We start from the raw sequence: 27230 nt of genomic DNA on the forward strand, positions 1-27230 counted from the left end.
TTAGCACATATGTTTAATAGTGTTATATTAGAAAGGATACCTTGTCGATACATGGGGAAAAGGTACCATTTAACAAAGAAACCAACGCTTAAGCCATAGTCCATGAGGGTCTGGTCACACACACAAAGAATGGTGCTCCCCCTCCCCTTGCCCATCAAGGTGAAAGTGCTGGCATGCCACGTGGTATGTTTTCTTACCTCACTGCAGGTTTTTGGCAGGTTCTTGAGTCATAAACATGCTTGGCCTCTTAATACTGTGCATTTGGATACTTCTTTGTTGATTTTTTAACCAACAGGTAAGACTCATGTCAGCTTGTGGGTCCTGCCAATGCCCTCTCCCTCATTCTCAGGCCCTGCTCCTCTCATCTCTCCAGAGGTCCTCTTCCCTGAAGCCCTAGTGGCAGGTGCACAAAGGAGGAATGCTGGCTGCCATCCCACCTCACGCTCTGCTCCTCTGATGAGAAGTGGGATAACAAGAGAAGACCCACTTTCTGATCACTGGTGTGGCATTTATTTTTGACCCACCGTAGATTCAAGATCCAGCTGTGGTGCAAAGATTAGACGAGCTGGGCTGGGGACAGGCTCAAAAAAGGAGGAGTGGCAGAAGCAGCACTTGGCTGCCTAGAAGGGTGGCCCTGGGTGTGATCCAACGGGAGCAAGGAGGGAGGCTTCTCTCCTTTGTCTTTTGCTCTCTTCACAAAGGGAATCCTTGGTCCTAGGAACAGAACTTGCAAGTGATCCAGAAGGTCCACCAGAATTTGTCCCCCAACAGGTGGGGGCGGAATCTCTTTGTGTAGTTAGGAGAGGAGGCTGGAAAGCATGGATTTTGTAGCTTGAAAAAATTCGTATTCCACTCCTAGATCCACCACTAATTGGCTGTGATCTTGAGCAAGTTACTTAAACTCTCTGAGCCTTCAGGTCATTATGTGCAGCAAGAGAATACTCATATCTACTTTTCAGGGTTGATGGTAAGGATCAACTGAGCATGTAAAGTACAGGTATTACATACATAGCACTTAACAGGTGATCACTCCTGCATCCATCACTAGACTCTACTGACCTCATATTTGGGCTGCCATCCTCTATGCCAGAAATTTCCAGTTGTGCACAAAAATAATATAACCCTAGCTACTAGGTAGGGCAGGTTTTAAGTTTATGAAGCTAAATAGTGATGTAAAAAATTCACATTTTCCTTCTAACACCGTTAATCGTATTGAACTGACCAGCTATACAGAACGTGTAGACCTAAGACAAGAAATTATTCTTAAAAAACTTACATTCCTATGCTTTTTACTTTTGCCATTCCCCAGAAAGTACAATAATGAAAAATACGGTATTCTCATGAGGATGAATGTTAGCAATGAGAACAAAAGCACTCGAAAGCTTCATTTTTTTTTTTTTTTTCCAGTGGCCCCTGGAAACTATTTTCTCCATTTTCCTGTCCTGATGATCTCAACTGGATGGTTTAATCTCCTTGCCTCTCCACGTAGTCATAACAGAACAACTCTATTTTCCCCCTTGTGTGACAGAAACTTGTGCAACAGAAGATTGCTTAGGTGTGGTCATGTGTGTGATGCCACAGCACCTGTTGTGTCTGTGATGGGCCCCACCTCTCATTCTAATCTCCCCACAGAGAAGGCCAAGGGCGCCACCACCCAGGCCACCAGCCTCAGGATCACGGGCTGATCATCAGCCAAGCAACTTATCAGGCTACAATTAAAGTTCACTGCTCTGGGGTGATGCTATGTAGTTGGGGATGCTTTCATTTTTTTCCATATATTTAAAAGAAGATATTTAGTAGAGAATGGTTTAATAAATATATCTTTAAACATATGAAGTGGATATCTACATCGAGCTACTAGGGAAAGTGCCCGTAGGGCCTAATTATCATAAGCATACCATCTTCATCAGACTGGTCAGGGTTTGGGAATACCTTGACCAGTGTTAAAGTCGTACCCACCTTCCTGCATCCACGGGGCCCACATCCCTGCAGTTCCTGAATCCGCAGATGTGGAGGGCGGAGGGCATATATTACAAAGTCGCTGAGTCTTTCTTGATGGAGGTCCAAATGCATGGCCTATAGCATACACTCAATAAACGTCTAATGAATTAATAATCACTTTTCTTATGCTTAATGTAAACTGGGGCTGAGAGACGCCTCAGTGTAGCTTTTTTTCCCCCCCCCCTTGGAGAAAGAAAAGATAAAACTTCAACTTTCAACCTGCAAGTCGGCAAATGCCAGCTCCCTTTCTATTGCCTCTGCTCCTCAGAATACAATTCTTATTTAGCTCTTGAACTTCCAGGAGCTGCTCTCTAGAGAAAGCACAGAAGTGGTGGTTGGCCATGGCAAAGGAGCAAGACCAGGAGAGCTTGGTTCTGGACAGGTGTCCCTTCAGCACAGAAAACTTGCTGGACAAGGGACAACCCGCACCTCAGACACACATCGCCCTTGGATTCTGTGGGTCCTGCAACAGAAACCATGTTTGGAAAGTCGTCTTGAAAGGCAATCACAGCTCCTGAGAGAAACTGGCCCTGTTTACATCCATGTTTAACTCACCCTCCCTAAGGGTCTGCAGGTGGAAACAGGTTAACCTTTCTCCTAACACAGGGACATAACACTGTGGCAGCTACAAAACCACTAAGCTCTTTTAAGCATGTACCTTTGTGTCTCACCCAACCTCTACTCCTATGAATGAGCATCTCAGTTAAAAGAGCAATGTTTTTCTTTTTCGTTTAGTGTCTCAAAAGCCCCAAGAGGAACAGGTCTTTGAAAATGCGGTGAGACATGTCCAGCCCAGTGAGAAAGGACGGAAACTATTCTAACAACAGTTAGTTTTATATTTTAACTTCCACTGACTCTCCCGGATTCAAGGATTCCTGTGGGCAGCCTTCTGGTCCACAACCGCTCCATTATCTGTCCTTTGAGCAATAGCTGAAGGCAGCTCCATTTCTGAGGGAGCCGTTCATGGAAACTTTTGGATTCCCTCGCTCCATCCTCTCTCGGCTGAAGATTGTGTCCTGATCACTGTCAAACTCAGACTCGGACACCATGAGGCTGGAGTTGTGCTCTGTGCTTCGGTGCTTGATACCTAGGGAGAAGCGGACAGACATATCTTGGCGGGGAGGGCATTTTCCCTCTCAGCTGTCATTCTGGTCCCGTGCATGGAGCCATGCGCCCGGTATCTGCAAAGCCATCACTCATGACGCAGCAGGAGTTGGGGTTTCCTAGTGAGTATTAACAGGGCCTTTGGAATCACTCCTGAGCTAGAGGCCAAGTTTTTTGGGGGTTTTTTGGTTTGTTTGTTTGGTTGGTTTTTTTTTTTTTTTTTTTGGCTTTCTACAGCCACACCTGGGGCATATGGAGGGTCCCAGGCTAGGGGTCAAATTGGAGCTGTAGCTGCCACCCTACACCACAGCCACAGCAACGCCAGTTCCAAGCCACATCTGCAACTTACACCACAGCTCACAGCAATGCTGGATCTTTAACCCACTAAGTGAGGCCAGGGATTAAACACATATCCTCACAGATACTAGTTGGGTTCATTACCTTGGAGCCATGAAGGGGACTCCAAGGCCAGGCTTTGTCACTTACCAGCTGTGTGATCCTGGGCAAGTTACCTAACTTCTCTGGGCTTTCAGTCTTCTCATTCATTAGGAGATAACAAAGCATCTACTTGCAGCAACAAAGCTTCTTATGGTGAGGCTTAAGTGAGCTCGGGCACGTAAAGCTCTGGCCCACTTAGTAAGTACTCAATAAATGAAAACCATTATGATTTTATCATTTGGTCCAATCAAATATTTCTAACTGAATATGTGATTGCTGGAGATTAAAAAAAGAGAAGGGACAGGTATAAGATATGATACCTGTCCTCAAAGAATTTATAGTTTTTAGTTAAGGGTTTAAGACAAAGACTCATAAGAAAAGAAGTCATGACAGGCAAGAATTTTTTTTTTTTTTCTTTAAGGCCATACCTGCAGCATATGGAGGTTCCCAGGCTAGGGATCAAATCAGAGCTACAGCTGCCAGCCTACACCACAGTCACAGCAACTCAGGATCCAAGCTGGGTCTGTGACCTACACCACAGCTCATGGCAACGCTGGATCCTCAACCCAACTGAGCAAGGCCAGGGATCGAACCTACAACCTTATGGTTACTGGTCAGATTCGTTTCCACTGCATCACAATGGGAACTCCAAGAAATTTTTTAAAACAAATTTTATGTGATTTAGGAAGAGGTAAGCGCACACTTATAAGCTTCGGAGATGGTTCACACAGGATGGGATTTGGAGAGAGTGGTGGGTTTGGACAGGATAGAGGGGGAGCATGGAGAAAACAGAGGCATCCAGAAACACTTGGAGAAAACTATCTGCAGCAAACAATTCATGTAAGAAGGAATAAAAGAGAGGCTAGAGAGAGCGGCTGGCACCTCACAGAAAAGCACATGAATCCAAGAATCAAGGGAAGACACGAAGTTTGGAGTTTACCTATTAACAAAGGAGTGACTTGACTAAAATGTTATTTTAAGACATTACTAGAACCCGGTGTGCAGAACAGAAGGAAGAAAGGGGGGGACAGATGGAGAGCCAGCCACCACCTCCCCGCCCCCGCCAAAGAGCAGCACAGTGTGGAGGAAGGGAGCCCGGCCTCTGGAGCAGACAGCCTGTCCCACCCATCTTTGGCACCCACCAGCTCTGTTGCTCGGGCAAGGCGCTAAACTTTTCCGTGCCTCAGTTTCCCCTTCTGTAAAATTGGGACAATCAGTACATCTCCCACGGAGCTGTTGGCAGCATGGGAATTCAATGGATGACGTGCATAGAATAGTACCTTGTGGAATTCGCATCGTGGCTCAGAGGTTAACGAACCCAACTAGCATCCATGAGGATGCAGGTTTGATCCCTGGCCTCACTCAGTGGGTTAAGGATCTGATGTTGCTGTAAGCTGTGGTGTAGGCTGGTGGCTACAGCTCTGATCTGACCCCTAGCCTGGGAATCTCCATATGCCACCAGTGTGGCCCTAAAAAGCCAAAAAAAAAAAGAAGAGTACCTACTAACTATTACCATTAGTCCACAGGTAAGATCACCAGGGTCTAAACTAGCGGGCTGGTGAGATGACGAGGAAAGAGGACAAGAGCCCAGGCAAGATGGGGTGGCTGGAGTGGGGACAAGGCACCCCAGACTGAGCACCAGTGCCTGAAGTGCAGCACCTGGTGATGCAGAGCAGGGGGTCCTGTGAGTAGAAACAGGAACGTCAGAAGGGTGAGTGGATTTTAGGAGGCAGGCAGGTGAGATAATGCCCCTCAAAGCCCTTTGTGCTCTTAGGTATAAAGTCTCTTTCTAATACCTCTGATATTAATTATGTAATACAGATGGTGAGCACTTCATAAATGGATGCTGTTATGTGGATTTCCTGAGAGGCTCTCCCTGCCAAAGCCCAGAACCACACTTTCCATGCACTGCCAGTCTTTCTGGCCCCTGTGTTCCCACGGGGCAGAGGCGTCTTGCTTCCGCAGGACCCTGCACTCTGGTGTGATTATCCTCCTCTGGGCTCTGAGTTTCCAAAGGCAGGCCCTCTGCTTCTTTCTCCTCCCCGTCTCCAGGGCCTAACTGGGAATCTGTGCAGAGGGCAGACACACATTTACTCTGGATGAGGTCTTGCATCTAATAAGTCTGAAGGCAATTACAGCCGTCTGTTAAGAATTAATGTAGTCATAAATCCAGAATTGTGGAAAATCCATAGAAGCCCTGCTAAGCAGCCTCAGAGGGCCAGGCAAGTTTCATTAAGTCTCTAAGCATTAGGGAGGATTAGAAAGTTCATTGATGCGGGTAAGTGATAGTTCTAAGCATGGGGATCAATTCACATTGTGAAGAAAGTCACTCTTCTGTAAAAGCTTTTGTATCCATCTATACAATGGCTAATTATCTAATGCAGCCACTAAAAAATGTTGGTTTGGAAGTCCAAATGTTTTGCGGCATTTTGTGTGAGGCAGACCTAAAGGGAACAGCATTCAGAGATGAGCTGGGGTAAAACAGCATCATAGGCCCACACCCTCTGACCATGAGCAGAGAAAAGCCAGGCGCTGGGGACACCTGTCTGAAAAACAGTCTTATTCCTGGGGTCATCTGGTGAGTGTTCAACTGATAATAGGCATTTCCTATCCATCATCCATTCACGCCTCAAAGCACTTTGTCAAAATTTCATTAAATTTTTAACACAACCATCGCCTCCAGGTTAGCATATCCCTGGGACCAACGTATGTTGACTTTCTTCACAGAATCCCAGCCTCTCCCTGCCCAGATAAAGCACAGACTCAAGCCTGCTGCTCTCCGTTCACCCAAGGTGACTCTCAGACGCCTGGATCACATAATAGGAAGGCACCAGGAAATCTTCTTGGAGATGGCCTTACCATATTTGGGCCTCAGTTCCATTCTTTCCTGGTCATCCATGTTATCAAGGATAGTGTACTTTGTTTTTTTCCTTATTTTAGTCCTTTTCCGTCTGAAAAAGAACAAAGCAAAGGTCAGCTCAGATCCTCAGAAAGGTTACTGGGATGCAGAATTTCAAACACGTGGAGGACACTAAAGGCAATGTTTTGCCTTTAGAATGTTAGTACGTTCTATTAATTGACATCTTCTAGTGGTAATATGTGTGCACAGCAGACTCTGAGTTCAGTGGGTCTGAGGTACATCATGCACCTTGAAGAAACAAGGGAGTTCCCGTCATGGCTCAGCAGAAACAAATCTGATTAGCATCTGTAAGGATGCAGGTTCGATCCCTGGCCTCCCTCAGTGGGTTAAGGATTTGGTGTTGCCATGAGCTATGGTGTACATTGCAGACCTGGCTCAAATCTGGTGTTGCTGTGGCCGTGGTGTAGGCCAGGAGCTGTAGCTCTGATTTGACCCCTAGCCTGGGAACCTCCATGTGCCGCAGGTACAGACCTTAAAAAAAAAAAAAAAAAAGACAAAAGAAAAGGGAACATGTGTCAGAGTACGAAGAATGGCCCCACTGCTATCACCCACGTAAGTGGAGGCTCTCACCCAAGCTTCAAGCCGAGGTGCCAGGGATCTTTTTGAAAATTCTCCATACCCATGTGTTGGCCCAGAAAGCTTTTCTCCATGAGTAATTTCTTCCTCAGAAAAATCTGGATGAGCAAGTTTCCCCCTGAACCTATCCTACCTATCCTGGGATGTCCAAAGATGCAGGAATGAAAAAATGATTTAACTAGCAGTCAGAAAAAAAGACATTATAATGAAAAGAAATTATAATACATCCCTGAAAGGAATTTGCAACAACCTAGCCTTTCATTTTTTTCCCAACACATTAAAAACAACCAAGCTGATCTATTACCTCATCCTATGCTTCAGAGGACGATTTGAAAATACACATCAAGGGAGTTCCTCTTGTGGTACAGTGGAAAAGAATCTGACTAGTATCCATAAGGTTGCAGGTTCAACCCCTGGCCTCCCTCACTGGGCTGAGGATCCAGTGTTGCCATGAGCTGTGGTGTAGGTCGCAGATGTGGCTCGGATCCCGTGTTGCCATGGCTGTGGTGTAGGCCGGCAGCTGTACCTCCCATTTGACCCCTAGCTTGGGAACTTCCATATGCCTAGGGTGCAGCCCTAAAAAGCAAAACAAAAAACCAAATCAAACCAAACCAAACAAAAACAAAAAAAGCAAAAAAGGAAAAACAACAAAGAAAAAGAAAATACACAACAAAACCATGGTAAGATGTATAGAGAGCAAATGCAGCTTTCTAAGGGCTTGGGCCCTCAACTCTGGGGTTACCAACTGGGTGACTTTGAGATCATTTTTTTATTACTTCTGTGACTCCATGGTCCCGCCTGTAAAATGGGAGTAAGAACAGTCTCTTATATGGTTGATGGGAGGACTAAATAAGATAATACATGTAAAGCGCTTAGAGCCATTCATCACAATGGTAAATAATAAATGCCCACAGTCCACCACTCTTATCATTATCATCATCTCTTTGATATAAATGTCACAAAGCTGCAGAATTTTTAAAGCCAAGTCCACCAGGGCTCTTTGATATAAATGTCACAAAGCTGCAGAATTTTTAAAGCCAAGTCCACCAGGGTAACCACCAACCCAGAAAGTTCTGGGAAAACTCAATGGGATGGCAGCTTCTAAATGCCTGTGTCCTTATTCTCTTTTACCAACCCTATCTTTGGGAAAGTAATCACAAATAAAACTAAAACAATTTGTAAATGGTCTCTGAAAAAATAACTATTATGATGGTATACCAATTTTATGATAAACGTCTTCTTCGGAGCACATTTATAGAGTTTCATATAGGAAAGTGGAGCCAATGCCATCTTCTAAGATCTTGAGTAATCATTATCCCTACGAATCTCCTTACGGAGGGTCAGGCATGGGGTTCTGGAAGGTTCGGACAATTAGGCAGCTCTGGGGCTTCTCAGAGGTTAGCTCCATGGGTGGGGGGGGGAAGAAGAAATACTGAAAGCAAAACTTCTCTTTGGTGCTGGCATCATTTCACTTAAAGTTTTGCATTTATGAAACAGAATTCAGGTAGATGATACTGTTGCTTTACGGATGTAACATTATGAAAATCTAATGGATCGGTATACTTCTAGAACTCCTTTCTCTATGGAAGGCAAATTAGTCAGGCCACGTAGGTGGTGTTCCAGTGAACACAATGTGAAAATGACAGAAAAGACAGTTAGGTTTGACACAGAATCATTGAATCTTCTTGAAAATAGGACAGTCACAGTGAGAAAAGGCTGCTTCTATTATTATTCCATTTAACTAGGCACATAATGCCTCATGGGGGAGAACGCATTATAAAGTGCCTTTAAAACCTGGTTTCTCTTCATAAAAAGAGTAATTGTTGGGAATTCTCATTGTGGCACAGGGGAAAGGAATCTGACCAGCATCCAGGAGGATGCGAGTTTGATCCCTGGCCTCACTCAGTGGGTCGGGGATCCAGCAATGCTGTGAGCTGTGGTGTAGATCGAAGACACGGCTTGGATGCAGTATTGCTGTGGCTGTGGTGTAGACCGGCAGTTGTAGCTCCAATTCTACCCTTAGCCTGGGAACTGCCATATGCCATACCTATGGCCCTAAAAAGACAAACAAACAAAGAGTTATTGTCAAGGAGTTTAGCAGTTTAACAAACCTGAGGGAAAGCCACTAAAACTGTCGTATCACATTTCATGCTGCAACTTTATTTCAGGTAAATAAATAAGCATGCCAGGTACCTCTTGCAGCAGCAGATGCAAAGCCAGGTTACACCCCCTGTGAGCACCACGAGAGTGAGAGCCAGTATTGTCACATAGAACACACTCCACTCTGGAAAACAAGAAAACCAGAGCAGACGTGTTACATACCATTTGCAAAACAGCTGTATTTCAAAGACTCATAGTGAATATTTCTGAGTCCTTACAAGCAAAGGCCATCTGTGGTGTTGCTACCACCTCACCAGGCTGGTCGCAGAGCCTAAGCAAGGTAAAAAATAAATAAAATCAAGAGCAACTTAAAACCACCCTACTTTCATCCACTTGGATCAGGAACCTTAGTAAGCACATACTTCACGCTGACTTGCAAACAGAATAGTCTGAGAAAAAAAACTAAAATTCATCAATGAAGAAGTAGGGCCTCTTAAAGATTCATATGAGTCACGTCAAAATATACCAGAATCACAGAACCTCAAAAATAGTTCTGGCCTGGTTTGCTTAAAGCAAATAAAGAATTTATATGGCTGCCTATGCCATGGAGACACTTTTCATGGAGGCGGGCAGCCACTCAGAAACTACCAGAACTTCATTTTCTGGACACCCTTGCAGAAATTCAATGTAAAAAGCTTTGCAACAGCAACTCAGGAAGAGAGAAGCCAAGAAAGGAAATACACGACATTTAACTCTATTACAGGCTCTTGGCGTAATGATCTGAGGGCTGGCTATTTTCAATTTTTTGTGGAGTAGAGATTGGGAACACAGGTTGGCCGTCAGCTCGTCCTCATTTTTCTGCCAATTGTGTCCATCTGGATCCCCCAAGACAACAAAATTTCTCTTAGAAATAGACTGGCATTAAGATGCAGTTTGCTCCTCAGCATGGCTGACTGAGGGGATGGCTCCAGTTTGGGTTGCCTGCTTGGGCAGACAGCCTGGGAGAGTGGGCCAAGTCTCTTGTTTATCTGGTTCCAGCCAGGTCCACACTCAGGGCCACTTCACCAGGAGATCCCACTCAGCTCAGTCAAGGCAGGTACCATCTGGAAACGAGGGCCACGTACCCAAAGCAACCTTCTCGGCAACGCCTATGATGGTGAGCCGAACATGCTCTGCCACGGTGAACTTCCTCATTGGGAAGTTTCACAGAAGAGCCTTAAACACAACTCCAAGGTGAACTGCGGGAGGATTTTAAGCCATTGCTCCCCCAGCTTTGGGTGAGAAGGGGGGTGGACTCACAGCTGCAAACCTTCCAGATCTTTCTGACAATTCAGAAGTCTCCTCACCCAAAGGCACCAGCTCACCAGACTCACCACAGTTGCTCTCCCCATCCTGGATATAACGCTGGATCAGATTCTCCATCCACAGCTGGGAGCAAATACAGCGCTTTGTGATGGGGTCGCAGTGACCGTGGCCAGAACACTTCAGAAGGCACCCTGCAAGGAGGCGAGCAGGGCAGAGGTCACCACAGAGAAAAAGGGGATCCTGGCTTCAGCCTGGGTCTTTTCATCATGTAGGCCCTGAAGAGAGGCGTCTTACTGAACCAAGAGCCTCTTACAATGTGGACAGGGGTCCCAGGCTAAGTCTCTCATGTTGACAATCTTATCAGGAAGCAAATGGCAGAAATAAGCTAATACCTGCACCAGGAAACAGAAGGCTTAAAAATGTAGCAGAGGCGTTCCCTTCGTGGCCCAGTGGTTAATGAACCTGACCGGTCCATGAGGTCAAGGATTCGATCCTTAGCCTGGCTCAGTGGGTTAAGGATCTGGCATTGCTGTGAGCTGTGGTGTAGGTTGCAGATGCGGGTTAGATCTGGTGTTGCTGTGGCTATGGCGTAGGCTGGCAGCTAAACTCTGATTTTACCCCCTAGCCTGGGAGCCTCCATATGCCATGGATGTGGCCCTTAAAAAAAAAAAAAAAATAGCGGAAACGTGGCACTCTTGGGCTTAAGAAAGATAAAGTCTAAGAATTTATCCAGTGAATATGACTGGGGATGTGCACAAAGATTTATCTACATTGTAGCTTTATTTATTTATTTATTTATTCATCCATTCATTCACTCTTTTTTATAGCCACACCTGCGGCATATGGAGGTTCCCAGGCTAGGGGTCCAATTGGAGCTGCAGCTGCCGGTCTACGCCACAGCCACAGCAATGCTGGAACTGAACCTACACCACAGCTTGTGGCAATGATGGATCCTTAATCCCCTGAGTGAGGCCAGGGATTGAACCTGCATCCTCACAGATACTATGTCTGGTTCTCAACCTTCTGAGCCACAACGGGAACTCCCACATTGCAGCATTATTTAAAATCAACCTGATAGTCTGTGTAGACACTTGGTTGTATAAATCGTGGGACATATCCAAGGTGGAATAATGTGTGGCCAAGAATATATTATTAAGGGATAGATTTTAAAAGATTGAGAAAGTGATCATAATGTGACTTGAGGTTAAAAAGATTTAATAATGTATATCAAATTATCCCGGTTGTATTAAGTTTTCCAATGGTGGGGGAATTGGAAGGAAAAACATCAAAATATGAACAAAAGTTATCTTGGAATGGTGGGAATTCTAGACTCTTGAATCTAGAGAATTGTCCAAATTTTTCCTCTTCCTGGATATTCCAAATTTCCTACAATAAACAAATGTTACTTTTGCAGCTAGAAATAAAGGAGGTATTTAAAAAACTAATTTAGGAGTTTCCGTCGTGGTTCAGCAGAAACAAATCTGACTAGTATCCAGGAGGACAATGGTTCGATCCCTGGCCTCGCTCAGTGGGTTAAGGATCTGGCGTTGACATGAGCTGTGGTATAGGTTGCAGACATGGCTTGGATCCCATGTTGCTGTGGCTGTGGTGTAGGCCTGCAGCTGCAGCTCTGATCTGATCCCTGGCCTGGGAACTTCTACATGCCACAGGTGCAGCCCGAAAAACAAAACAAAAGAAAAATGACCATGACTGTTGTTTCTCTCCAGTTTCCCACCAAAATAAAGTTGGAAAATATGTATTGCAGGAAACCGACTGAAGGCATAAATGCAAAGCAAATCCCACATGTCCTCTTTTTATGCCAGTAAAATGCAGCCATGATTAGCAAATATGATTCCTTTAGAATATTCCCTTAGGGATTGACGTAAAGAAATTAGAAAGCTAATTAAATATTAAACTTCATTCCCTCTTAAGTCAAAAAAGATGATGAGACCTGGCCATGGTCCTTACATGCTGGAACTAAATCATATTTCACCTCTTCCAAGAAATCTCTTATTTTAACCTCAGTGGGTAGTTATTTACGTTTCTATTAAGACTCATTGCATTTAATTGGATGGGATTAGTCCGGTGCAATCCAATTCTGAACATACAACAAAGAGATGTTTACATTCCTTGAACTCTAAAACAATATTTCTGTAGGGGACATACCTGCCGTGTCAATCCTCAAGACTTTGAAAAGCAAGAAATCAGCCTTTTCCTTTGAGAGACGCCTGTGCAGATTGCGGGCCACTTCTGCAGCTTTGAGGACCTGGAAAGGGGGCCCGCTCTGTACATAAAACACAATCACGGTGCTGCAGAGGAAACAGAGAGAGAGGACAGCCACACAGTCAGGTGGTGACAAACACGCCGCATCCACCCCAGCCATCTGACAAGCGGAGCTGAGGAGACTGTCACAGCTCTGTGGCTCAGCAAGGACACGGGGCGTACCCTCTGGGCCAAGGAACAGATCCGTTTCTATGCACAAATAAAGGCTCTTTTGGTCCCATAGTTCAACTGATGACAGACCTTGAGATAAAAGGAGCAAAGTGGACATGCATGCGAACAGACACAACCACACACAGAATAACTTTCAGATGCATCTTTATTTTTACCTTTTTGTGGAGATATACCCACAATGAAAGTCACCCTTCTAATGTGTGTGATTCAGTGACCTTTCGTCTACTCACAAAGTTGTGCAACAATCACTGCCATCTAAATCCAGAAAATTTCCATCGTCACAGAAAAAACCCCACATGCATTAGCAGCCACCTCCGTGCCCCACAGCTCCTGACAACTGCTGATCTACTTTCTGTCTCTGAGGGTTTGACTATTCTGGGCTTTTGATATAAATGGAATATATGTGAGGAATCTTGTGTCTGGCTTTTTTCGCTTAGCATAATGACTTTAAAGTTCCTCAAAGTTGTTGTGGCATGTATCAGTATTTCCCCTTCCTTTGAATAGCCAAATATTATTCAATCATATGAATATATCTCATTTTACTTACTCATCGATTGATGACATTTGGATTGCATATACTTTTTTTTTTTTTTTAATTTTAGGGCCGCACCCATGGCATATGGAGGTTCCCAGGCTAGGGGTCAAATTGAAGCTGTAGATGCCGGTCTACACCACAGCCACAGCAATGCCAGATCCAAGCCATGTCTGTGACCTATACCACAGCTCACAGCAATACTGGATCCTTAACCCACTGAGTGAGGCCAGAGACTGAACCTGTGTCCTCACGGATGCTAGTCAGATTCTTTTCCACTGAGCCACGACAGGAACTCCAGATTGTATATACTTTTTGGCTATACAAACACCACTGTGAATGCTCACATACCAGATTTTGTATGGACACATGTTTATCATTTCTCTTGGGTATATACCCAGGAGTGGAGTTACTGGGTTGAATGATAACTCTACGTTTAGCGTTTCGAGGAACTGACAACCTGTTTTCTACAGTGGCGCCACCATTTTACATTCCTACCAACAGTGTGTGATATTTGCCAATCGTTTTATGGTCTATCTTTTGGATTTTAGCCATCCTAGTGCATGTGAAGAGATTTTGATTTGCATTTCCCTAATAGCCACTGGTGTTGAGCATCTTTTCATGTGCTTAGTGGCCATTTGCATATCTTCTTTGGAGAAATTTCTATTCAAATCTGCATTTGTGGGAGTTCCTGTCGTGGCACAGTGGTTAATGAATCCGACTAGGAACCATGAGGTCACAGGTTCAATCCCTGGCCTTGCTCAGTGGGTTAAGGATCCAGCATTGCCATGAGCTGTGGTATAGGTTGCAGACGTGGCTCGGATCCCTCGTTGCTGTGGCTCTGGCGTAGGCTGGTGGCTGGAGCTCTGATTAGACCCCTAGCCTGGGAACCTCCATAAGCCACGGGAGCGGCCCTAGAAAAGGCAAAAAGACAAAAAAACAAAAACAAACAAAAAAAACAAATCTGCATTTGTTTCCAAATTGGTGCCATCAAGAAGTACCACAAACTGGGTGGCTTAACACGCCAGAAATTTATTCTCCCACACTATTAGAGACTAGAATTACAAAATCAAAGTGTTGGCAGGACCATTCTCTCTCTGAACGGCTCTAGGGAAAACTCCATCCCATGCCTTTCTCTTAGCTTCCGGGGTTGCCAGCAAGCCTTAGCATTCTAAGGCTTGTAGACACATTACTCCAATCTCTGCCTCCCGCATCACATGGTGGTCTCCTTGTGTGTCTGTCTCGGTGTCTCTTCTCTTCTTATAAGGACACGGTCACGTTGGATTAAGGGTCCACCCTACTCCAGTATGCTATACTGGAGTATAGAATAACTAATTCCACCTGCAATGACTGTTTCCAAATAAGGTCACATTCCCAGGTACCAGGGGTTAAGTCTTGAACATACCTTTTCGGGAGACACAAGTCAACCTACAAGAGTTCTCATCATGAAAATTTTGTCAAAATGCTTTGTGTCTATTTAGATGATCATATGGTTTTTGGCCTTTATTAACATGGTTTCCTATACTTATTGATTTTCACGTCGGACTCACCCTTGCATTCCTAGGATAAATCCCACTTGGCCATGGTATATAATCCTTTTAATATGTTGCTGGATGGGAGCTTCCACTGTGGTGCAGTGGGATCGGCAGCGTCTTGGGAGTGCTGGGACGCAGGTTTGATCCCTAGCTGCACACAGCAGCTTAAGGATCCGGCGTTGCTGAAGCTGCGACTTTGTTTGCAGCTGTGGCTAGGATACTACCCCTGGCCCAGGAACTCCATATGCTCCAGGATGGCCAAAAAAAAAAATGTTGCTGGATGGATCCAGCAATTCCACTCCTGGGCATATGTCCAAAGGAAATGAAAATAGGAAATCAAAGAGATAAATGCAGTCCCATGTTTACTGCAGCATTATTCACAATAGCCAAGAAATAGAAACAATTTAAGTGTCCATCAACAGATGAATGGATAAGAAAAATGTGGTATATACACACAATGGAATGTTTTTCAGCCGTGAGAAAGAAGGCAATTCTGCCCTCTGTGACTACATGGATGGACCTTGAGGACATGATGCTAAGTGAGATAAGTCAGACAGAGAAAGACAAACACTGCATATCAATTATATGTAGAATCTCAACGAGAGGAACTTGAAGTTCCTGTTGTGGCTCAGCAGATTAAGAACCTAACATAGTGTTTGTGAGCACGCAGGTTCAATCACTGGCTTTGCTCAGTAGGTTAAGGATGCGGCAAGCTGTGACGTAGGTAGTGGATGCAGCTTGGACCTGGTGTTACTGTGGCTGTGGTGCAGGCCAGCACCTCTAGCTCTGATTCTAACCCTAGACTGGGGACTTCCATATGCCACAGGAAGAGTCATAAAAATAAATAAATAAGCCGAACTCATAAAAATGGGGAGTAGAACGGTGGTTACCAGGGTTGAGGGATTGGGAGTGAAGACCTGGGGAGATGTGGAAAGCTACAAACTTGCAACCAATAGATAAGTAAGTCCTAGAACTCTAATACACTGCATAGTGATTACAGACAATAATACCGTATTATAAACTTCAAGGTTGCTAGGAGATTAGTTCTGAATTTTTTCCCACCACAAAAAGAAAATGATAATTATGTGATGAGATAGAGGTGTTAGCTAACGCTATGGTGGTAATCATATTGCAATACACAAATTTACAAAATCAGGGGAATTCCCGTCATGGCGCAGAGGAAACGAATCCGACTAGGAGCCATGAGGTTGCCAGTTCAATCCCTGACTATGCTCAGTGGGTTAAGGATCCAGCATTGCTGTGAGCTGTGCTGCAGGTTGCAGATGTGGCTCAGATCCCGTGTTGCTGTGGCTCTGGCACAGGCTGGTGGCTACAGCTCCGATTCAACTCCTAGTCTGGGAACCTCCATATGCCACGGGTGCAGCCCTAAAAAGACAAAAAAAAGATACACACATACACACACACACACAAAAAGTACAAAATCAACCTGTTGAACACCTTAATCTCATGCAATGTTATATGTCAACTATAGCTCAACAAAATAAGTAAATAAATTTTAAAAAAATGTTAGCATTCCCATTGCAGCTCAGCAGGTTAAGAGCCTGACACAGTGTCCGTGAGGCTGTGGGTGTGATCCCGGCCCCGCTCGGTGGATTAAGGATCTGGGGTTACCGCCAAGCTACAGTGTAGGTTAGTAGGTCTCAGATGTGGCTCAGATCCAGTGTTGCTGGGGCTGTGGTGTAGGCCATAGCTGCAGCTCCAATTCAACCCTTGGCCCAGGAATTTCCATATGCCAGAGGTTTGGCCATAAAAAGAAAAAAAAAATATGCTGCTGGATATATTTTGATAGCATTTTGTTGAAAAGTTTTGCTTCTCTGTGCACAAGGGATATTGGTCTGTAATTTTCTGGCTGTGATATCTTTGAATAGTTCTGACGTCACAGAATGAGCTGAGAAGTCTTCCCTCCTCTTCTATTATTCTGAGAGAGCTTGTGAAAGTGGTGTTATATCTTTGAATATTTTGTAGAATTCACCAGGGAAGCCATCTGGTCTCAGGCTTTCTGGGAGGATTTTTGATTAGTGATTCAATCTCTTCATTTGTTCTAAGTCTGTTAAAATGTTTTATTTCTTCTTGAGTCAGTTTTTGTAGTTGTGTCTTTCTAGGATTTTGTCCATTTCATCAAGGTTAATAATTTGTTGACATATAATTGTTTATAGTCTAAAGCTTCTCTTTCCATAAGGTCCGTCGTGATAGCCCCTTTCGTTCCAGATTTTAGCAATTGAGTCTTCTCTCTTTTTTTCTTGGTCATTCTAGCTAAAAGAGTATCAATTTCATTGGTCTTTCAAAGAGGCAACCTTTCAGGAGTTCCCATTGTGACTCAGCAGGTTAAGAACCTGACTAGTATCCATGAGTATGTGGGTTTGATCCCTGGGCTCACTCAGTGGGTTAAGGATCTGACGTTGCCACAAGCTCAGCATAGGTCACAGACATGGCTTGGATCCTGTGTTGCTATGGCTGTGGCATAGGCCACCAGCTGGAGTTCCAATTCGACCCCTAGCCTGGTAACTGCCATACATGGCAGGTTTAGCCCTAAAAAGAAGAAAAAAAAAAGGCAACTTTTCATTTTATTGCTTTTCAGACATATGCTTAGTTCAGTGCTTGATATTTTATAAGTGAAGGAAATGTATGATACACTTTAGAAAGAGTTATATTTAAAAAAACTAGTATTTTTCATTTCGTATTTTTCTAAGTAAATGTCAGCTATCTGAAAAACAAACCTAAACAGAATAACTGGCAACAACTGGTAAATGTAGGGTTTCATTCCCAAATTCTTGCTTTCTCTCCCCATCCCATGCTATCATTTTTTAAATTTTCCAAAAAATTATAGTTGATTTACAATGTTTTGCCCCTACTCTACTGTTCGCATCTTGAATAAGACACTTAAAAAAAAAAAAAAAAAGGAGTTCCCGTGGCGCAGTGGTTAACGAATCCGACTAGGAACCATGAGGTTGCGGGTTCGATCCCTGCCCTTGCTCAGTGGGTTAATGATCTGGCGTTGCTGTGAGCTGTGGTGTAGGTTGCAGACGCGCCTTGGATCGCACGTTGCTGTGGCTCTGGCGTAGGCCAGTGGCTGCAGCTCCGATTCGACCCCTAGCCTGGGAACCTCCATATGCCGCAGAAGCGGCCCAAAGAAATGGCAAAAAAAAAAAAAAAAAAACAATCTGAATTATAAATCGAATAAGAAATCAAGGCAGAGGTTGAACCTCAGAGACTCCCAGAAGATGGCAGTGGTAACCAAGCTCCTCTCACATGGAGAGAAGTCTCTGCCCCATGAACATGAGGCAGGACACAGTCTGGTTGTGAGACATCCCCATGTGTGCCCCAGACCATTTGCACGCCCTTTGATGATACCAGAACTAAGACCCGGCTCCCTCTGAAATTCTCTAACTCCTTCAATCAGAACATTCTCAATCAACAAACATTTACTGAGACTTGTGGAAAGAACCTGGAATGATACTGTCCCTACTGCTCCCCTTTGAGAAAAAAAAAAAAAAAGTGGGGTGGGGCATAGGAATGGGATAAACACATGTACAAAGAGAAAACGAGCAGCTTTAGCCTGGACTGCCTGCAGCTCACACCTGAGGTCCGAGTGGGCCTGAATCCTCTGAACCTTGATGTCTGAGTCCAGCACATCCAGCAGCACCGCCAGCTGCCTCACCAGGGTGTCCTTCTGCTGCTCTGTCAGCTGCCCGACGCCAACCTGCAGGATCAGCTCCACCAGGCCACTCTTCTTAGGGTCTGGGGAAACGAGAAGTCACAGGCTTTCCCCTTGAAATCTCAGGCTTAATTTGAAATATAAGGCATTAGGCCTGCCTAAGAGCTAGCATTTAAAATGACCCCCCTGGAGTTTCCATCGTGGCTCAGCATGGTTAACGAATCTGACTAGGAACCATGAGGTTGTGGCTTCAATCCCTGGCCTCGCTCAGTGGGTTAAGGATCTGGCGTTGCTGTGAGCCGTGACCTGCTGTGTAGGTTGCAGACGCGGCTTGGATCCCGTGTTGCTGTGGCTGTGGCGTGGGCCGGCGGCTACAGCTCTGATTGGACCCGTAGCCTGGGAACTTCCATATGCTGTGGGTGTGACCCTAGAAAAGGCAAAAAGACAAAAAAAAATTTGAATAAATAAAATAAAATGACCCCTGAGCAATTTCTACATTTGGGTTTTAGGGCTCAGATCAATTCTGCCAAATGCCACAGGTGCCAGTATCTGTGAGCACTTTTCCTTTATTTTATATCGGTTTGTTGCCTATTTTTTTTTTTTTGGCCACCCCTGTAGCATAGGGAAGTTCCCAGGCCAGGGATCAAATCCCAGCTGCAGCTGTGAGCTATGCCACAGCTGTGGCAACACCAGATCCTTAACCCCCTGAACCACAGTGGGAACCCCATATGTGCTCCAGATGATCATTAAGTATGCCTAGTCACCTTCTGGGTTTGTCCAGAATTCACACTTCACACACGTCCCCAGGCCTGGGAGGGATCTTAGTCTCGGAGAGAGGCGGGCCCTTCCCAGTTGGTGCTGGGGGGCAGCATGGCACCTCACTGGAGCTGCCCTCCCTCACGCTCCCAGGAACGGAGCCCTTGCAGCCACCTCACGTTAGGTCTTTGTCTTCTGGTAGGAAAACCAAAGGGACAAGGGAGTCCTGCTGCCAGATCCAATCCTCCCTGCTAAGTTAGGAGGCTGGATCTGTTTGGGGACAGAAAACAAAGGGCAGAGAAAAACCCCAAAGAGCTGCAGCCACAGGAGGCCTCTCACACCAGGTCCCACCGTCACCTGCATAGTGCCCCAAAGGCTGACCACCCCGCTCAGAGAAGCCCATGAGCACACCTGGCCGCACTTCCACCGTGGCCGTGTCCGTGTCCGAGGCTCCCTGCCCATCGGCCACTCGCAGGCGGAAAGTGTAGACCCCCTCCACCAGGTTGGTGAGCTGCAGGGCTGCGCTGTGGTCAGAGCCATCAATGACATCCTGAGAAACGACACGGTTCTTGACTCAATACTCACAGTTCCCAAGGTCTGGGCCTCTGTTGATCCCAAACCTCAGAGTCGTATCTGTTGCACGTACACAGGATGCTAGGGGCCAGGCTGAAGAGGAGGCAGGGCAGTGGGTTAGCCGAAGATCTGGTTACTCCTCAGGCCTGCCTTCCACTTTTAAAGCACCAGGAGGCACAGTTCTCAGTTATTCACGAGCAGAGCTTCCCTTGGGCCCTCCAGGAATTACCAAACTCCATCCCACAGAGGGAAACCATTGAAATGAGGGCTGGAGAGGGAAGCACCCTCTCCGAAGATTTTTCTGGGTCTTACTTTCAAACATAGTTTTGGAATGCTCTTATCTAGGATTTTTGTGGTGGATCATGTTCACCTTCTCAGAAGACCCAAGAGGGTGAGGAGAGACATCTATGCTTAAAGAATTCCAGAAGACTCTTCCAGACACCTGTTCTGAACGTGCTAACAGAAGAAGGTGGGGCATTCCCATTGTGGCGCAGTGGAAACAAACCCAACTAGTATCCATGAGGATGTGGGTTTGATCCCTGGCCTCACTCAGTGGGTTAAGGATCCAGGGTTGCCATGAGTTGTGGTGTAGGTCGCAGACACAGCTTGGATCCCGTGTCGCTGTGGCTGTGGAGTAGTCCAGCAGGTGCACCTCCAGTTTGACCCCTAGCCTGGGAACCTCCATACGCCTCAGGTGGTGGCCCTGAAAAGCAAAAAGAAAAAAAAGAAGAGGGTGCTACACAAGTGCTCTGATGAGGGAGCCTTAGACTCACACTTAGAAGCTAATCTACCATCTGGCTCAACAGTATTCCCTCCGGAGGTATTTTTGAAAGTTAAAGCATTTTCCGTTATTTCTGTGGGACCACTCCTTTGGTACATCTCCAAGAATAAATTTGCATCTCTCAAGTCCTTAGCAACAGCAGGAATGAAGATATACCTAAATTTACAGCTTAAGAGGCAGAGTGATCTAATAGGGGAAAATGCCTGCCAGGAACTCAAAACCTAGGTCTATCTGGTTTGACTAAGGATTAGCTAGTTGACCTTGGCCAAGTCACTTCCCATCTCTGTATCTCATTTTCTGCCTCCATGACATGGGAATAGCAATCCTCCATCTATTGGCCTATCTGGCAGAGTGTTGAGGAAAAGGGAAGAATCCACTTGGATCAAAATAGGAACGATGGGAAAACTGAGAAGCAGAATGAGCCCCATGGGAGACTTGGATTCAAAGTCCCTCCAGGCTACGGTTTCCTACCCTATGCAAAATATGAGCAGGGAAAAAGCCAGAAAGGGCTTTAGATTTGTATAAATTGAACAGCAGCCTCCTGCCTCCAGCCCTCAGAAGAAACCTGGAAACATAAACACATTAGTGGGGAACATGGACAGGAAGATGAGGTCATAACGGAGACATTGCTAGGGCCTTAACCATGTCCCCTCATATTTGAAGCCCTAACCCCTCAATGTGACTCTATTTGAGATACGGTCTATTAAGAGATGATAAAGGTTAAAGATGAGATGATATGGGTGGAGTCCTGATCCCATAGGATTAATGTCCTTATAAGAGGAGATACCACAGAGCCCCTTCCCAACCTCCTTATCCCCGCCCCCTACCTCTCTCCCATGTGAGAAGAAGGCAGCTGTCTGAGAGTTAAGAAGAGAGCTCTCACCATGAAGTAACTTGGTCTTGGACTTCCCAGCCTCTGGAACTGGGATAATATAAAGGCTATTGTTTAAGTCAGCCAGTCTGTGGCGTTTAGCTGTGGCGGTCCTAGCAAAATAATCTAGATGAACGGACAGTGTGGTTCAGGGGCAATTCCCTTCAAGTACTCACTCCAGCTGCTGGACTCTGGCCATCCCGGATCCACAGATAGGACACAATTCCTTGGTCATCAGTAGACCTTGAACCATCCAAAGTAATGGAATTATTGGGAAGCACAAGAACATGTCTGCCACCAGCCTGGGCTCTGGGAGGACTATTATTTTCTAAGTCAAATATAGCAAAAATGAAAGCAAAGAAATTGATTTAAAACACTTGTGAGACAAGTATGTCATAAAATTTCCCTGACTTGTACCATCTTGCAGGTAGGTAGATTTACAGTCTCTAGAAAGCATTATTTTCTGCCTGAAATACCCATAAAATAATACACAGACTTTCAGGAAGCTCTTTTTGCACTTAACCAGTTGTAACTTGGCAGCCTATACACTTTGGGGCAGTTTTCTACTACTACAGTTTTTCTCTTTTCAAAAAAAGAAAAGAGTGACCTTATTTATGTGTGGAGTTGGGAAAGTAAAAATATTTTGGTTTAAAATATACTCTGGATCATTTTGTACTGGTCACACTATCGGGCCACAGAAACATTTCTGTGTCTAGTAGTGCCAGATCTTGCTTGTCTAAGTAAAATAAAGACCTTGAGTCAACAATGATTAGACTTTGATGCTCCTACAGGGTGTTGAATACAGTGAAGAATCTAAGAGTCGTTTCTGATATAATAGCCTCAGGAGAAGAGGGGCAGGGAGAATCTGGCCGCAGTGGGATATGGTGGGGAGACCATGAGACGGAGCCCCAGTTTGGGGATGAGAATGTGATGAGGCAGAGGGGTTTGTTAAGATGGCATCCTGGGACTCAACTGGACCCCTCCAGACTACCCCCTAGAAATAAGTCAAGCAACAGAAAATGGGTGAGGACAGTTAAATATTGATCCAACGGGGTACTTAACATCCCATTGGCCACCGGCCACTTTCATCCTGAGAAAAGACACTAGGGATTGGAGTAGTGCCATTTCTAGCTTGTCCATTTTGTCCATTCCACTCCCCTTCTGGGGAGGATTCAGGGCAGTGGGGAGAATCTGGGGTTGAGGAGGCTTCGTTCCATTGTCAATATAGGGAAAAGCTGAAAGAATAGAAATAGCCTGGCAATAATGTGTGTAAGTCCCAAAGTCCTGTAAAAAAACGCTATCTAGACCCTACCTAGTTTTAAACCAGGAACTTAAGCCAGGCATTCCCTTTTATGCACATGTCCCTGTCCTCTGGATCCCACTCGTGATGCTCCCCAAGGCACCCCAGCCAGACACCCCTTCACCACAAATTCAGTATAGCCCCATCTGAATATAACCCCTCCCCCACGTCTCCTGCTGCCCCCCTGTGAACCCGAGTTCAGATCATTGTGCCATCATCCATGCGCATGCTGAGGTCAAAATTTAGGTGCCACCATAGATATCATCCTTCTTTCCTTTAGACCCATTTAGTTACCAAGTCCTGATTATTCGAGCTCTCAAATGTCTTTTCAATCCCTCTTTTTTCCCCTAGTCTCCCTGTGTTGGCCTTGAATGGGGCTTATGCTTTCTCTTATTCAAACGCTTGCTTATCTAGTCTCCCTCCAAATCTTTCAGTAAAATGGCATGATGCTATAGTTTGCTTTAAAATGCCTCAACCAAGATAAAGGAAAATACGAACTGAGAGATGAAAGAAGATTGGCAAAAGGTTGATACCTGTTGGAGGTGGGTGATGGATATATGATAGGCCATTAAAGCTATCCTCTCGGAGTTCCCGCGTGGCACAGTAGAAACGAATCTGACTAGAAACAATGAGGTTGCGAGTTCGATCCCCGGCCTCGCTCAGTGGGTTAAGGATCCGGCGTTGCCGTGAGCTGTGGTGTAGGTTGCAGATGCGGCTTGGATCTACCATTGCAGTGGCTGTGGTGTAGGCTGGGAGCCACAGCTCCCATTGGACCCCTAGCCTGGGAACATCCACCTGCTGTGGATGCGGCCGTAAAAAGAAAAAAAAGAAAAAGAAAAACAGTTATTCTCTCTACTTTTCTATGTGGTTGAAAACCTCCACAATAAAACTTTAGAAAAAACTCAAATCGATGTCACTTTGCTGACAAAATTGCTTCAGCCTCTTCCAATTGCCCGGCAGATAAAGTCCAAATGCCTCGGCACGACACACCACATGTCGCCCTTCATGGCCGAGCTTCTGCCTCAGGCTCAGCCACCCTCCCCAGTGTACGGACACTCTTGCCGGTTCATATTCCCCAACTGGACCTTCCCATCCAGCCATGCTCTTTTACACCTCTGAGCGTCAACACATCATAGCCACACCTGCACCGAAGCAAGCAACATCTGTGATTTGCCATGAGTCTAGCACTGCCCCCCACGGAGGAGAAGAAATATCTGAAGTAAGGGTCAAGCAGCTCACCGTCAAAGGGAAAAGACCAAGTGACAAGGACCTAAAGGGAGATGGCCGAAGACTAGGCCACGCAGTTCACAGCGAGAAACAACATGGAACTTGAAAACATCTTTGCTCTTTGCTTCCCAAGGAAGAGAGAAAGCACAGTCTCGTGTGGGCACTAGGACATGGGGCTTTAGTGGTGAGTGGTCACAGAGGGAGAGAAGGCACACTCCACAAACGATAGGAAAGGCTGTGTGCCTGCAGAAGGTGGCTGGAAACAGCTCGGCAGAGTTCAGCATCTGCTGTGAACCAATAAGCAAATACTAACACTTCCAGATAACCAAGGCCTGGCTTAGGGTCTATGAGACTGAAGAGCAGAAGGGGCCCGGCCCCTCCACCGGCAGGTCCACCCACCCTCTGCCCCCACTCACCCTTCTTCACGGCCACGGTGAGGGTGGTCGTGCTGCTCAGTCCCTCCTGGTCTTTCACTGTTAAACGGAAGTGGTAGGTACCCACCTGAAGGCCGCTGACAGTGGCTATAGCCTGGTCCATGTTTTCCATCTCCACTGCGCTGGGACCTCTATGAAACAGGACAGTCATTAACAAAAGGCAGGGGGCGTGGGGCCCTGATGATGGCAGGCCTGCTGTTTGTGTCCTTATAAATGCTTCTTTTTATAGCAATAAGATATACCATCTAGAGAATGCTTCCTTCTTTTTTTTTTTTTTTTTTTTAAGGGCCACACCCATGGCATATGGAAGTTCCCAGCCTAGGGGTTGAATAGGAGCTTCAGCGGCCGGCCTACACCACAGCCACAGCAATGCCAGATCCTGAACCGTATCTGCAACCCACACCACAGGTGTCAGCAATACCGGATCCTTAATCCACTGTGCAAAACCAGGGATCAAACCTGCGTCCTCACAGAGGCTAGTCAGGTTCTTAACCTGCTGAGCCACAATGGGAACTCCCATCTAGAGAAATCTAAGATAACTTTTTATTCATTTTTATTCTCTCGTTCCTTGTAACAGTCATAAGCTAAAGCCTGTTCAGACAGAGGGTGGTTGATTCCTGGAAAGAAGATTTGTTGTGTTTTGTTTTTTGGGTTTTTTTTTTGTCTTTTGCCTTTTCTAGGGCTGCCCTCATGGCGTATGGAAGTTCCCAGGCTAGGGGTCCAATTGGAGCTGTAGCCACTGGCCTACCCCAGAGCCACAGCAACGCAGGATCTGAGCCGTGTCTGCGACCTACACCACAGCTCACGGCAACGCCGGATCCTTAACCCACTGAGCAAGGCTAGGGATCAAACCCGAAACCTCATGGTTCCTAGTCGGATTCATTAACCACTGCGCCACAACGGGAACTCCTGTTTTTGTTTGTTTGTTTGTTTGTTTTTTAATTGAGCTGTCAGTGAAATGATTTGTTCTTAGAAATGAGAGCTTTAGCAACTACTCTTATTAGTACTACTACTAAGAATAACTACTCATTCTTTGTATAAAATCAACAGAAATCCTCAGCTATCTTCTGGGAGAGTACAGAGGTGGAGAGTATGAACCAGGTAATTGATCTCTTAAGAAAGGAATTACAGCAGAATCATGACAACTATGGGCTTTGAGTCAGAAAGACCCAGGGTTGAGTCCCAGCTCCTTCTTTACTGTCCAGGCAACCACGGGCCCTGTGACCTCACTCATCTCTGCAAGCCTCAGTCTCTTCACCTTTAAAATGGGGATGATATTATTTACCACTCCAGAGATGATCTAGGACTCCATGAAGTTAGGCATGTAAAGCGTAAAGAAAATGCTGGAGGACACAGGAATCCCCTTGAACTCTGCACTTCAGCTCTCCACAGTCACTGCAGGTGGTCTGAGCGAGTGTGGACAGGCTCACCTCACACCAAGAAGGCCCTGTCCACTTGCCCTGCCTCTCCTTCCTGTACTGTCAGGGAGTGTCCTTCTTTCCATCCACACCTGATATAGAATTCAGAGGGCTCTGCCACTTTGGAAAACGTGCTCAAGTCCCGCCTCTTCAACAATCTCAAAGTAACTGTTTCGTTTAGACCCTCCAGAGAAGGGGTAATGCTAGCACTCAGCCAGGGTGTGAACCCAGCACTCAGTGATGGGATGGGCTGACTACCTGAGGTGCTCCCAGTGGTAGAAAACAATGCCATGGTCATCACTGCTCTGGCTCCCATCCAGGGTGGTGCTTTCCACCGGGAAGACCAGCTCCTTATCTGGGCCGGCCACAGCCACTGGAGGCCTGTTGTTCTCTAGAATTATAGAAATGATGTGAAGAAGTATTTAGCTCCTTGCATGAAGTCTGCCATCCCCTGGTGTCTTGATTTAAGCCAATTACTCATATTCAGATCGGGCAGCTGCTAGAACATGCCCTGTCTGTTGGGAATCCTGGGGCGAAACACTGCAGTCACCTAGCTGAGCCAGGAGTTGCATATTCTGAGTCTGAGGCTGAGGTTACAGACAGCAAGAAATACTGTTCCCTAATATGCATATCTTCGGTTTCTTTAAAAGACCTCCAAAGTCATGGAGTGGAACACGTCAATTCCCCAGTGTGTGGTCACAAGCCATTGGAATATTAAGTCACACATAACTACCAGCCTCTTCAAGAATGCCCGAGACCTTTGCAGCAGAGAGGGATAAGGCCTCAGAGCCCAAAGGGACTCTGGGGATGGCTCTCACTTTGTCCCTCATGCCATGGCTAAGAGACACAGTCAGGACATAATTGAAAACCACAAAAGAAAACTGGCTCTATATTAAGATTCAGCTCCAGCAACCCTGATTTCTTGATAGCTCAAAGACTTCAAGAATTTGCACCAAATCTGGCTGGTCTGAAGCCCAGAAGTCACTTCTATTTAAATCTCTGGGGCCCAGTCCCTTCCCCATCTCACCTACCAGGCTGGACAATCACAGTGACCACAGCCGTGGATTGTTGCCTTGAAGAATCTGTCACTATCAGCTGAAATGTATAATCTCCTTCTTCCATTGCAGACAAATGAAGGTACGGTGTCTCTACTCCCTAAGTAATGGCAAATACAAAAATGAAAAAGAAAAGAATAAGATTAAAGAAGCACAAGTGATTAGTAGGACATA

At 45.7% G+C, this 27230-nt stretch overlaps 1 protein-coding gene across 1 annotated transcript in view; it reads right to left on the bottom strand.

Moving 5' to 3' along the window:
• The window catches only part of KIAA0319 (KIAA0319 ortholog), a 100098-nt gene continuing 72868 nt past the window's right edge, over positions 1-27230 (bottom strand). Inside the window, exons 11-21 of the mRNA XM_047796950.1 lie at positions 27033-27156; positions 26260-26392; positions 24566-24714; positions 21799-21950; positions 19809-19947; positions 18565-18724; positions 12611-12753; positions 10513-10635; positions 9233-9323; positions 6403-6494; positions 1-3088 (exon numbers count right to left, since the gene is read on the bottom strand). Of these exons, the coding sequence (XP_047652906.1) occupies positions 2910-3088; positions 6403-6494; positions 9233-9323; positions 10513-10635; positions 12611-12753; positions 18565-18724; positions 19809-19947; positions 21799-21950; positions 24566-24714; positions 26260-26392; positions 27033-27156 (1485 nt within the window). The 3' untranslated portion in view covers positions 1-2909. The remainder of the gene's footprint in view (positions 3089-6402; positions 6495-9232; positions 9324-10512; positions 10636-12610; positions 12754-18564; positions 18725-19808; positions 19948-21798; positions 21951-24565; positions 24715-26259; positions 26393-27032; positions 27157-27230) is intronic.

The sequence above is a fragment of the Phacochoerus africanus genome, chromosome 9 (assembly GCF_016906955.1).
Source record: "Phacochoerus africanus isolate WHEZ1 chromosome 9, ROS_Pafr_v1, whole genome shotgun sequence".
Taxonomy (NCBI): Eukaryota; Metazoa; Chordata; class Mammalia; order Artiodactyla; family Suidae; genus Phacochoerus; species Phacochoerus africanus.